Source organism: Panicum hallii, chromosome 1, assembly GCF_002211085.1.
Source record: "Panicum hallii strain FIL2 chromosome 1, PHallii_v3.1, whole genome shotgun sequence".
In the NCBI taxonomy this organism is placed as follows: Eukaryota; Viridiplantae; Streptophyta; class Magnoliopsida; order Poales; family Poaceae; genus Panicum; species Panicum hallii.
Genome location: NC_038042.1, coordinates 48612469 through 48626148, shown reverse-complemented (window position 1 = coordinate 48626148; position 13680 = coordinate 48612469). Strand labels below are relative to the sequence as shown.

At 49.1% G+C, this 13680-nt stretch overlaps 1 protein-coding gene across 1 annotated transcript; it reads right to left on the bottom strand.

The window, feature by feature from the left end:
- Positions 1-3332: 3332 nt before the first annotated feature.
- On the bottom strand, positions 3333-6166 carry LOC112900420 (BTB/POZ domain-containing protein At1g67900-like). The gene is made up of 4 exons (XM_025969305.1): positions 5816-6166; positions 5661-5730; positions 4217-5461; positions 3333-4074 (listed from the first exon to the last, which is right to left on the bottom strand). The coding sequence occupies exons 1-4, from the start codon at positions 5872-5874 to the stop codon at positions 3526-3528; spliced, it is 1923 nt and encodes a 640-aa protein (XP_025825090.1). The 5' UTR covers positions 5875-6166; the 3' UTR covers positions 3333-3525.
- Positions 6167-13680: the final 7514 nt, after the last annotated feature.

Genomic DNA, 13680 nt, shown 5'->3' with positions numbered 1-13680 from the left:
TGTACATATGACAATGCTCAATGAAATGTGGTCCTAAATCTGGTTCTGGAATACTATATTGTTAAAAGCCTAGTCGGTGGATAAAACTCAGCAAGCATATAATCCTTCACTCCAGCAACACTAATAAACACACTCACCTTTTGTAGTTATGCTGTTGGTCATACCTAGTTGCACGTACAGCATAGTATTGTTTTCTTTCTTGTGCACATGCACTTGCTCTTTTTATTGGTAACAGAAGGCCAGGGAAACAACCTGTGGCCATGGTGGTGTGCTGGGTTTTGCCAAGGATCTTCCTTACAAGGCCAGAATAGTTAACTTCAAAGTGGCTGAAACAAAGGAATAAAAGAAATCAATGATACTACTACTCTAAACTGAATCCCAAAGGTTACAGATAATTAGTCTACGCGCAAAAGAAACACAATAGAACTAGCGTTGATAAGCAGACCAATGAGAACACTAGGACATACCTTTTGGCACTTCTTTTGAATGCCATGCTGGAAGCTTGGAATCTCTTAGCTTCCATGGCTTGTAACCATGGTAGCCTCACGCTAATATTGTTGTATAAACCCTACAAAGTTGGTCACATCTAGTTGCACGTACACTGGTACCTTATTTTTCTTCCATGTGCACATGCACCGGAACTGTACTTCCACTCTTTTACAGATAGTATATAAGTAGCTATGAAGCACTGCTACAAGCCAGGAGAACAACCTGTGACCATGGCTTCCTGCTGGGTTTTTGCCAGGGATCTTGCTTACAGCCCCAGAATAACTAACCATAAAAAAGTCACAAATGATTCTGCTAAATTATACATGTGGTCCTGAGCCAAATTCTGGAGAGTTCAGCTTGCAAGTTGCAGGTGTTGCATCAGAGCAGGCTGTGAGATCAAAAGCTGGTGGTGCTTCTAGCTGAAGTGATGACTTTTTGGTTGGTCTATTGTCTGCCTGTAACACTCCTGCGCCCCTGCCGATCTGGTCTGAGTGTGGCCGTGGTGGTGCATGCAGCGTGTTCCCTGCGCAGCTAGGCAAGACAAATCCTGCTGTCATTTGATTATTTCCGGTTGCTTTGGAAATGATGTGGGGTGATTGATTAGTAGTGCATTGGTATGAACGTTATTTGCCGGCCTAGTCGCCGATTAATGCCATGATCAGCGGTAACAGAAGCAGCAGGCACATGAGGTTGGGAGCTTCAGAGATGCAGTCAAATTGTCAAAACCTTTCGTTACCTGAACAAAATGTTCAAAATCTTGCACCGACCCTTTAAATCTCATGACTGCCTTCTTATTTCTTTACTACTGATCGAGTATTAGTTTGACCGAAATCATCTGACGATTCAAGAGTACACATTTTATATCAGAGGGCTACAAGCATAACCGCTGCGTCGCTAAGTTATGACCTCAGGTTAGGTCAACACAAATTAATTACAGAAGCAAAATCTCAACTGTGAATATGTGACGACAGATCCTAGATTGAGCCCCCAAAAGGAGTTTTTTCCTTTCTCTAAGCACAACTTAGGTCTGTGTTGCATTTACATATATAAACATCAGGCAACATACATATATATATAGCAAATGTGACACAGGAAGAAAAAATTAGGGGATGCCACATCGGATGGATCACCAACGCAGAACGGTTCAGATCCAGGGCAGAAATGGTTAAGAGCTTAAACCCTGGACGTGTCACGGATTTTCCTGCCTAACAGTGGCAGATCGAGATGAGTAATCTGTAGTAATCCCTGGCCTTGCATTGGCCAGGAGCCCAGGAGCCTGCCAGCCTGAGGTGCGCGGCATGCACGCCGTCGACAGCACCAGATGCCTTATGTCCTGTGGTCCTGGAATCCCCCATTCACTCCCCAGCGAAGACGACACTGCGCGCCACCGCGCGTATCACCTGGAGCCCGGAGGAGAGGGAGATCGAAGGAATAATGCCGGGGGCTCCTCGGCTGATCGGCGATTAGCTTTGGTGTGATGGCTGGCTGGCCGCCTGTCTGCCTTTCCGGCTGTCCCTGCCTGGCTTAGGAGTAGTAGGTCACTGCCTGTCCTGCCTGCCTTTGCCTTGCCGTTGCGTGCGTGTCCCTGTCGCTTCCGGCGTCGTCTTCCGGCGAGCGCCCGTGCGCGCCATCGCTGTCGTGTCCCCGCCGCCGGCGAGGCACGTACGTGCGCGGCGGTGGGTGGTGGCGCCGTGGGCAGGTGCGGCCGTGCTCGTGCAGGGGCCGGGGTGGTTCTGGGGTTGTTTAATTTGATTGTTTCGGTTTGGTGTGAGCTACTGAGCTGCAGCTGCAGAGAGGTCGTCGACGATGGAATGATGATGGATGGGGATGCATGCGAGCATGTTTAGGCACGGTCCTACTACTATTATGTCCTCTGAAAACATTCATGTGTATAAGACAATATGTTCTGCAAAGAATGTTTATCCTCTTTCAGTATACATATGAACAACATTTTCTCATATGAACTTTTTTACGCGTAAATCATTGTTTATTTTGTGATAGTAAATCATTTGTTAATGTGGTGCTCACATGTGAGCTTTGTGAAAAAAATACACATTGAGATGGCGTGTTTTTTCTCATGTCCAGATAGGCCCTATTGTCCTCGCGAAAAAAAAAAACAGGGCTTATGTTTTTTCTAGATGAGAAGAAGTCCCTAAAATTTTTCAGAGTTGCCAAAAGAGCAATAATTCCATCTTAACTGATTGCTGTACTGCTGCACCCTGTGCTGGAGAAATTTTTTCTCTCAGGACGCGACACATGTTTTGGGACAAGGGTGGGGCCTGGAGGCTGATCTGGATGAGCCGACCCATGCTAGTGATGCAAGCTAAAACATTGCCATCCATTGATGGCTGGGGGAAAAAAGAGCCCATGCTGACCTGTTCTTGTTTAGTGGTTGCTGACCCAGCAATCTGAATCTGAGGTCCTATCATCCCATCATCAAGCCGTATATATCCTCACTCCCACACACGGCCTAACAAAGGGGATCTTTCAGGTAAAAAGCAAAAAAGAAAACACCTGTAATATCTGCCTGCCGCGCAGTGTGTGTGTGATTCGATCTCGATTCCGTCGTGGATTTTCCATGCCTGTTCGTGTCTCCCCTTTGTTTACTCACTGAGCATTGGGAGGCAAATGATTTGCCAAGAGGGTGGCAATCACTGGCTGTGCTTGGATAAACAAAGAAAGATGGTGCTTGGTGATGGGCTCGCTGTGGCGTACTGTACTATGAATGGTGAGGTGCTGAAATCATCATCATCACTGAGCGAGAGTAGAGGTTGGCAATTGGCAAGCAATGACTCGTTCATCGTTGCATCTGAAGCTTAAGCTCAATCAGCTTGCAGATAAGAGGAGCAAGTAGCCTGTGCAATTTCTATTTTTTTATTGTGACCATTGGAATTACAACTACACGCAAGGTACAATTTGCCTTGGAACTGTAACTCAACTGAAAAGAGGAGGAAGAAGATGTAGGAGTACTAAATAGAAGAGACAAACAAATCACCCTCAGAAAAACAGGAGATCACGGAAGCTAGACGATGGCTACTAATGGCTAACGCCGCTCCTGCCGAGCGGCCACAGCTTGCTGAGCATCCGCTTCGGCTTCCCGGCGGGGATGGCGCAGAACGCTCTGAACCGCAGCGACGCGCTGCGCGCCAGCCCGGCCTTCCGGGCAAACTCGTCGGCGTCGTGGTCCTCGTCCTCCTCGGCCAGCTTCATCCGCAGCGTGGCGATCTTGGACGCCGCGCGGCGGAGGCCCTCCACGCTCCAGTCGTCCCCCGGGGACGCGCCGGCGGCCAGCGCGCGGAGCCGCTGCTCGTCGACGCGGTCGGCCTCGTCGTCCTCGGACGACCCGGACGCCTTGGACAGCAGCGCCCGGATGTTGCTCGGCAGGTCCGCCGCGGCGACGGCGGCGTGCTCGCCCGACGCCAGCGCCGCGGCGCGCGCGTGCTCGAAGAAGAGCACCTGCACGACCACGCGCAGCGGGAGGAGCTCGTTCTGCGCCGCGTGCGCGGACGCCTTCTCCGACAGCTTCCGGCAGTTGAGCACCCGGCATAGCCGCTTTCTCGCGCTTTTGCTCATCTCCGGATGCGCCTAAAGTTAACCGAAAAAGCAAAAATCAATAAGATTAGAGAATGCAAATGTTTAATCACCGATGACTTTTCACATAATCCAAAGTGAAGATTTTTATAACCATGGTCCATGGAAATGCAGGAGTAACCAAAAAAAAACTCACCTTGAGGTATGTGTCGACGACTTTGTAGAGGCCATCGTGCTCCGGCCGGGCGCTGTCTGGCACGGCCTCGGCAATGGCGAGCAGCTTGTCCAGCGGCATGTTGGGGTCCTTGGCCACCTCAATCAGGAACCCGTCCACCAACTTGCCCACCCGCGCCAGCGCGCCCTGCGACACGGGCGCGGCCGACAAGGACCGTCGCGTGCCGTCGAAGCTCACGCTCTCGGCCGAACGCGACCGCCGGTGCCCGCCCGAGTGCGCCGGGCTGTCGTCGGGGCTCCCAGACAGGGCCAGCGGCGGCGGAGGTGCCGGCGCGACCGCGGCGTACCGCAGCGAGAACTCGTCGAGGATGGCCGCCACGGCGTCCACGTCGTAGAGCGTCTCGCTGACGCAGGACAGCGACGGGACCAGCAGGTCCGCGACGCTGGCCTCCTCGAGCTGCCACGCCACCCGCCTCACCAGCTCCGCCTTGGACGCGGCGGACGCGCTCAGGATGTTGGCCGCCTTGAGGAGCTTGAGCAGGAAGCCGCAGGAGACGGCGTCCCTCTCCGCCGGGAGCAGGCTCACGATCTTCTCGAGGAGGAGGCGGTGCCTCGTGGTGATCTGCTTCACGTCCGCACTGCCGGCGTCGTCGTCGAACGGCTGGTCCGCGGAGAGCCCGTCCTTGGCGACGTTCGGCAGCCACCGGCGCGCGTACGCCTTGAGCGCGTCGCCGACGGTCTTCTCGTGGACGGCGCCGGTCGCCTTGACGGCCACCATGATGCGCCAGAAGAGGTCGACCCCGAGCTCGGCGATGTCGTGCGCCCACCACGGCGACGCCGACGTCGACTTGGCCGGCAAGGCGGTGTCCGGGTTGATGATGAGGGCGGCCACGGCGTCGACGCAGCGGGACGTGAGCCCGAGGTCCTCGCAGAGCAGGGCGTAGTGGCGCGTGGAGCTGAGCACGCCGAGCGCGTCCTTCCAGCGGCGGAGGAGGCAGGAGGCGAGGAACGCGTCGAGCTTGGCGGCGAGGTTGCCCCGGTCCGCGGCCTCGGACATGCCGAGGTGCGCGGCCGCGCACCGCAGCGGGACGAGGTTCCGCGCGCTCACCGTGATGGTGATGCCGTAGCAGAACTTGGCGCAGGCCTCGAACGCCTCGCCGCCGCCCGGGAATCCCGGGAGCTCGACGACGTCACCGCCGCCGCCGCCGCTGGCGCCGGAATCGGCGCAGAGCGCTTGCAGGAGCATGCATTTCGAGAGCAGAGGGAACTGCGGCATTCACGAACGACACAATGCCACAAGGAACCAAGAATCTCAGACATGGCATTCAAGATCAAAGAAACACATAGGGAACTTCATGAGAGAAATTCACTATGTGATGATCACGGTGCGTAAAGATTCTGTTCCTGAATCATGCATAAAAACTGAAAAAAGAGAGGAAATAATCTCTGCTCCTTCAATCAATTACCTTGTGGAGATGATAGACGCAGCCATCCACCAGGATCTGCAGGTCGGTGGCCACCTCCGTGCAGACAGACCTGGACGCAGAACGACACCACGGAATCAGACAACACGAACGCCATGAACGCACGGAGAACCTGGGGAGCAAGATCGCAATCACACCTCACGGACTCGGAGGTGAAGAAGGTGTCCGGCCGGGTGCCAAGTTTCATAAACTTCATCCTGGCCAAGCTCCCCTAGCCTCGCTTTTACTAAAACGGGAGTCTGAAAGTTTCACTGGGGAAGAGGGAGGGGTTGGTTACGAACACTTTGGCCGCCTAACTTCGTGTAGCGCCCTTGGAAATGGCCCTCCGGTGTGGTGGCTCTACTTATATCATGGCGAGGTGGTTGGGGGAGGAGAGAGAAGCTTAAGGTGAGGGTGGCCAGAACTAGAGGCCAAACCGGGAATGCAATAGCTCTGATATTTTAAGATGCTAATTGCCCAGTTAATATCCTAATTTGAGGTGCCCTCACTCCTCAGGTTTTACCCGGGGGAATTAATGAACAAGTATGCAGTGCAACTGCAACATCAGCACATCACTGATGAACTCCGATCAATGCTCTTTGAATTTTTTTTAAAAAACGAACCAAGCAGAAGAGCTATTGATTATATTAATAAAGAAGAAAGTTCTCTGAAAATTGAATACCATAGTTTTGATGAGTGGTTGAAAAGAGGCTGCATCAGAGGTCTTGAATTAGGGATTAGGACCGCAATCGGAATCGGACATGTGAAAGAGGGACCAGGGCGGCCGTGCAAAAGTCAAGACGGATGTGCTCATCTCAGGAATGGTAGGATCTTGCAGGGTTTGTGCTGGGATCAGATGAGCAGGGATGGGCTCCTACCTAGTTGCAGTGCTGGCTTGGCACACCGTACCTGACTACCAGTTAATGCATGTTCTTGTCGCAGCAAGACTAGCAGTACAATGATGAGCTGAATTTCACCATCCTTATCTTCCATCACTTTAGGTTTTACTGAACCGTGCCATGGATCAAAAGTTGCAGGCAAAAGTAGTGATTTCAGCCCCAGATTAGGTTACTGGGATCCTTTATATCGACGACCTAGTAGGACCAGTATGCTGCAATGGATTTCCCTAGCGTTTTCGGCGTCTCTTCGTTAGCGGCTAAGGTTAGGCGGGCTAGAGTTTGAGCGTACTTGCTTTGTTAAATGGAGTGGATCGCCTTTGAACAACCCTTCCTTTCCGCCACTAAATTAAAGAAGACCAATACACAGTGCATGGTCCGGAAGAAACCGGACCTTGGGCCGTCAGGTGTGTTCATCTTCTGCGCCCAAAAGTTTAGGCCCCAGGACTAAAAAATCATCACCATTTTCGTTTCAATAGAAGTTCTAGCTTTTTTTTTTTATATTAGCACATGTACAAAGTCGTGAGCTTTTGTGTGACTCGCACATACAGGGCACATGGCTTCAAAATTGCAACAAAAAAAAACACTTGTCCACAGTCTTAGCGATTGGGAATTTGTAATGAACATTTCGCTCTGATTTCAGCGCACAATCTTGAGCTACTATATTTGAAGCGTATGCGTATAATCATGATCCGGGCATTGTTAATTTCTCCTCATGCATCAGGCTCTATTTGTCTCTTGCTATCACTGCCACCTATGTATCTCGGATCGCGCGCCGGCCACTTGGTACTTTCCCTTTTTAACAGAGATGGGCAGAGACGATCCGGCCATTTCAGGAAAAAAATCAGAGCTCGCACTCCCATGTCCGACGTGGCGCGGCGCTGACCTGAGATCTGCCGGTCCGTCCGAGGGTTTGACCTGGCCGCCGTTCACAGGCTCAGACCACGGCAACCCGTAGTTAACTGGTTGCCATGCTTCGCCGGACCATCTCATCGGCGAACGGGACGATCGCCATTAGTCTATCCTACCTGTGCCTCGCCCTGTCTGAACTGCGGAGAGCAGGCTTGCAAGCTCTGAAAAGATTGTTCAGAATGGACAGCACTCCAGTGGCTGATAAAATAGTAGAAAGTAGAAACTACCTGAAGCTTCTCATTCCTGTTAAACCCTTTGTGCTTTTGTGAGCTGAAGAAGTGAAGATCTCTATGGCTTGTTTGGTTAATGCGAAAGCACCTGCAATGATGGTTAGGAGCCCAAGTGGGCATCATTGCGTCGTGGCACGTAGTCCCTGGGTCCCTTCTTTCGCTGCTGCTTTTCCGTTTCTTCTCGGTTCGGATCGAGCTTTCTTCGTCCCCTATTCTGCATTGATCCTCCCAAGCTGAGGTCCCCACATAGGTCTCCTGCGATGTGCGATCATACGCATAGCACCACGAGATGATTAGCTTAGCTCTGTTCATGTTCAGTTCTATAAAATACGAAAAAGGAGAGGGATAGTTTTTTTTTTGGTTTGTTTCAAATTTGGAGAGGGATAGCTTGCTCGCGGCGACTTGATCGGATCGCCTCTCCTCCTCGCAATGGAAATCTGACAAAGCCCGCTGCGCTCGGCCCCAAGTTCGAGCTATACCTATGTGGTTGGGCCGAGCTCTTTGCTAGCTCCCATAGGCCTTACTCGACCGAGTTGTCAGGCCTGAAATGAATTTGGTCGTGCTCATCTCGAGATGAGCCCAGATTTCGGTTGGGCTTCGACAACCTACCCGTACCCGGTACCTCCTGACGAGCGCGCGTGCCCCGAGGCCCACTTACCCGATAGAAAATTTTATTGGACGGACGTTCGAAAGGAACACGCACGAAATTTTCCAAAGTGGGCCAGGCTCTTTCTCCTATGATGCATGTTTAGAACGTGTTTCGTTTCGAACCCCTCGAGGAGCACATGCTTGTTTTTAGTTCTTCCAAATCGCCGGCTTCTCTTTTGGCCCCGCACAGATGAGGACAGTTACAACGAATACAGAGACGACTCTAGTTACACGGATCTCAACCTAGTCTCAGTACACCTGAACCTCTATTTAAAGAACAACTCTACTTATAATTTGTACCACTAGTACCTTTACTTGCTTTCTGTAAATCATCATCGTAAACGAGATGAAAGTATAAAACAGGTATCGAATTTTTTTTGAGATATGGAACAAAGCTCCATGATATTTATTGTTTAGTTACAATAGAAGATGAAGCTACAAGGAAAACAAACAATTAACCCGAACAACGAATACAATATTTCTCTTCCAACCAAATGAAATGAAAAAAAAACACACAAACGGCACTAGTTACAGCATGGATCAACAACTGAGCCTTTTTTTTTTACAGTGCATCCGAGCTCTGTTTCAAGAACAACTCAACTTCAAATTCGTACAACAAATAATGAAATCAACCAATTAACCAAGTTAACATATTTTCCACGCCCATGCGCCCTTGTTTCCTCAGCACTTGGGCATGGTAGGAGGACGCGGCAGCATCTGAGTGTCCGGGGTCTTGCCATTTTTCACAATAAACACGGTGTCCATGCCCCACACCGTGTGACGATCAAAGTGGCAGTGCATAAACCACACACCTAATAAACAAGAAAAAAAATAGCGCAGAGTTAGTAAAAGAAGGATCGCATAAAACACCATATATAATAAACAATTAGTTTGCAGCCCAACAAAACTAGCAAATTCTCACCAGGGTTTGTGGCCCGGAAGCGAATTGCAGCCCACCCGCCAGCGGGCACGGAGACGGTGTTCTGCCTCGGCGGGTCCACCAGGTTGTACGTGGCCGGGTCCGTGCTTTCATCGAAGTTGCCGAACCCTCGGCCCACCGCGTAGAAGGCGAACCCGTGCAGGTGCAAAAATTTTTTTTGAAAAAGGTTAAAAAATTAAATTTGAAAAAGGGGTGCCGATTTGTAAATTTTTGAAAAATGGGTACCTCCCGCCCGATCAACGGGCGGGAGGCGTGGGGCGGAGACCTCCCGCCCATCCAAAACTCTTTTTCCAGACCCCTCCCGAGGGTCTCTTCGCGAATAAGAACTCTTATTCGCGAAGAGACCCCTGACACGGCCGCGGGGGCGTCCCACTGTAGGATCAAGGACACCGGCTAGAGGGGGGGTGAATAGACGGTTTTAACTAAAAACAAAGCACTTAGGGAAAATTTAATTAGTACAACAAGAGAATTAAATTTCTAGACTAAGTTGAGCTAAGTTGGGTTTGCAACCTAGGATGATCAAGCAAAGCTAGAATCTAGGAATGTAAACTTGCACAAGAGTAGATGCGGTAAAGAATTGTAAGGTAAAAACCAATACCCAAGATACAAGAATTTATCCCGTGGTGTCGATGACTTGCCGATCACCCCTAATCCACGTTGAGGTGGATTCAATGAACTCGATTGCTTCTCTACCAAGTCTTCATTTAGTCTTTGAGCCAATCGATCAAAGAACCTCTCCAAACCTCGGTTCCACTAGGATGCTCTTCACCGCTCCGGCGAGACGAGCTCAACCTCTCACAAACTTGGCCACGGCACCTTCACAATCTCCTTTTAAGTGCTCGGTGGCTGAAAGTATGCCTAGAGGGGGGGTGAATAGGCGATCGCTGCTTAAAACCTGCACACAAGAACTCAGTCTGAGGCTGCCTGGCGGACCGTCCGCTGGGAGTGTCCGCTGGGCACTTCGAACGTCCGCTGGGAGGTCTCGGGTAAGAAATGCAACCGTTCGAAAAATAAAACTTGTATACAAAATCTACTTGAATAGAAAGACTGTAAAACAAGTTAGGAACACTAAATGCGGAAGCAATCTAGCACAAAGTAAGTACACAAGTAGATCGGGCAAGAATGCTAGACGGTGGTAAGTATAACAAAAAACACAAGTAATGAAGTAAGGTAACCAAGCACAAGAGACACAAGATTTTCACCCGAGGTTCGAATCCACTCAAGGATTCTACGTCCCCGTTGAGGAGTCCACAAAGGACCGGGTTCCTCTCAACCTTTTCCTCTCTCAAGCAACCATAAAGGTTAAACTTGAGCTCTTCACTAGCAACAAGGGTAATACAAACTTCTCAACACAACCACACCACGAGTTGGTTGTTCTTGAGCACCTCTAACCGTTTAGGAGCCAAGCTCCAAGAGTAATAGATGTGGAAAGCGATGGAGAGTGCCAAGAGATGCCCAAGAGAGGTGAATCTCTTGGGAAGAACTCGAATCTTGCTTGGATCTTGCTCAAACCCAACCCTAGACCAAGGATTTGGAGTGGAGAAGCTAGGGTTTCACTTTGGGGAGCTTTGGAGTGTTTAGAATGTGCTTGAGACTCGGTTTTACTGGTTAGGCAAGAGAGATTTTCGTTTGGGGTTCGTGGGGGTATATATATTGGCTCGCTAAAAACTAGCCGTTAGGCTGTTTTAGTGACCTAGCGGACCGTCCGCCAGGCCTGGTGGACTGTCGGCCAGGAGCCCTCGGATTTACATAAATTGCATCAAGGCTTACACTTCGGATTTGATTTATTGGTGATCTTCCACACACTTTCCACATCCCCCTTGATAGTACGGTATACCTAAACTCAAGAAAACATAAAACAAAGAATTTTCTCCGCTTGCAACACTTTTCTTGATCTGGTACTGTTCTCCAATTTTGAATAATCATCGAGATTCACTCCTTTTCTTTTCTCCTTTTTGGTTTCTTTGACCCCTGCTCATTATACTCAATTGAAACATTAGATACTCATTTAGATTGTTATTAATCACCAAAATAGGTCATTAGGCCTAGATGCACTTTCAGTGGCTCACACGATCTCCAAGCCGTCTAGGAGGCGGCAACCTCCAAGAGTAACAAACCAACGACGCTTTCTTGGAATCCCACTAGTGTCTCAATGATCAATCTCTTTGATGCAATGCACTAAACACTCTCTAACTCACAAGAATGCAATCACTAAGCAATGGTGAGTGAGAAATGAGTGAATGAGAGCTCAAGGATATTCTAGTATCTTTCTCAAGTGCCAAGAGGGCTCTCATGCAGTTAAGGGGTGAGTATATATAGCTTACCAACACAAACTAGCCGTTTGGAGGAGTTGATGGGATTTCTGCGACATTTGCGGACAGTCCGCCAGCTCCCCCAACGGTCAACTATTGCAAAAATAGCGTGGTAACAACTAGCCGTTACAGCCTAACCGGACAGTCCGCTATACAGGACCGGACAGTCCGGTTGGACGAAACTTTTTATCTCAGAAGCTGGAGATAAACCGGACTGTCCGATGTAAGCAACCGGACTGTCCGGGGTGCCGGACTATCCGGACTAACTAACCGGACTGTCCGGTTCAGACGTGAAGTGGAGGAAACCTCGTTATGTGTGCATCTTTTCTCTCATGTGCCATATTTCTCAAGGTATGCAATGCAAAGACTCGATCATAAGGCACTTAGCAAATTTCCGAACAAACGAACATCGACCCCTCTTAATAGTACGGCTATTTAGCCTAAAACCCGGTCGAGTTCTTCTCTACTCTTCTTTGGAACGGCAAAAATAAAATCCCTATGTTATACCTTTGCCTTGAGCTGTCAATTTTAAGTCTCTTCTTAGATCGTTGAGCCATTTGCTTCTTTTCAACTATTCATCTATGGACCATCCTACTCTCATCAATCTCAATAAAGCAGTTAGTCCACTTATAATTGTTATTAATTAACAAAACACAATTTAGGGGCCTAAATGCTTTCACCCGCCCGGCCAACGGGCGGGAGGTACGCCCCTACAGTGCGGAGGGGCATCCCGCCCACCTCCCCCCCCCCGCTATATAAGCCCCCACCTGCCCCCTAAATTTCTATTTTATTCAGCAAAAATCAGGAAAAAAAGAAAGAGAGGACAAGAAGAGAGGAGAGGAAGCGGCGAAGCCCTGTTCACACGTCGGTTTGGAGGTATATTCTCGTTTTAGTCATATAATTACTTGAAAATAACTATAATTTAGGAAATATTTCTTAGGGTAGTTATATTTTGAATAGTTTTTAGTATTTTCAATTGTTTTTAGTATAATTTATATTCTGAATAGTTTAGAATCTGGAAAATATAATCTGGAAATCGCTGAAACTTAGGGTCGTTGTGTATTAATATGTAGTATAACTAGTTTATTAATGATTGACAGATATGTCTTTCGAGAAGGGTACTTTCAGTATATATTACGGAGAAGGAAATGTGATTTATAGGCTGAATGGGGTAGATTTAAGTGAATTCAACTATGCGGCCAGAGGAATTACCAGACCGCACGAGGGGATATTTGAATCCCTATGCAACTGGTTAATGAGCGGATTAAGGATTAATCAGAAGATACACACTGTGAGTGTTTAGTGCGTCATAAATCGTACCACTCACGCTTTGATCTGGGAGCTGATGCCACTTGCAAGCAACGATGATTGGTTAAGTTATCTGCAAAATGCAAGTCATTGGCAATGGCCACTGGTACTCCTTGTCAGTGTGCACCAGAAGCCTTTGATAAACATCGAAGCTGCTGCGGGGGATGAAGATGTTGCGGGGGATGAAGATGTTGATGAAGAAGTTGACGAGCCAAACATTGAGCCAGGTGGCATTACAGCATCTCAATGCGTGGCTGATGAAGGGGAGAACATACCCCGTATTGTTGAACAACTGCGAGACGAAGAACGTGAATTGGATGAAGCAATGAATGCCGATTCGTCTGATGATGATGAGGATGTGTCTGAATAATGGGTAAGCAGTGACTTCAGTCATCTTGTCCTAGATGTGGGACTCAGCGTGTCTTGGGATTGCAGGGAGAATGAAGTTGTCCAAGGTGCGAGGTACCACTCAATTGATGAGGTGAAGGAAGCTGTTAAGTGTTGGTCTCTCTCTTTTAGGCGAGAGTTTAAAACAGCTGAGTGCAAGTCTCGTATGTACGATGTGGTATGTGTGAAGGAGGGTTGTCCGTGGCGGGTGCATGCCTATAAGGGCAAATGAAAAGATTATTGGGAATGCTCAATTGTCATTCAGCACACTAAGCGCAACCTTACATCGCAATACATTGCAAACGAGATGTACGGGATGATAGTAGACAACCTGTCATTTGAACCAAAGTCTATTATCAGGCATATTCAGGAGAAGTACAAGTATACCAT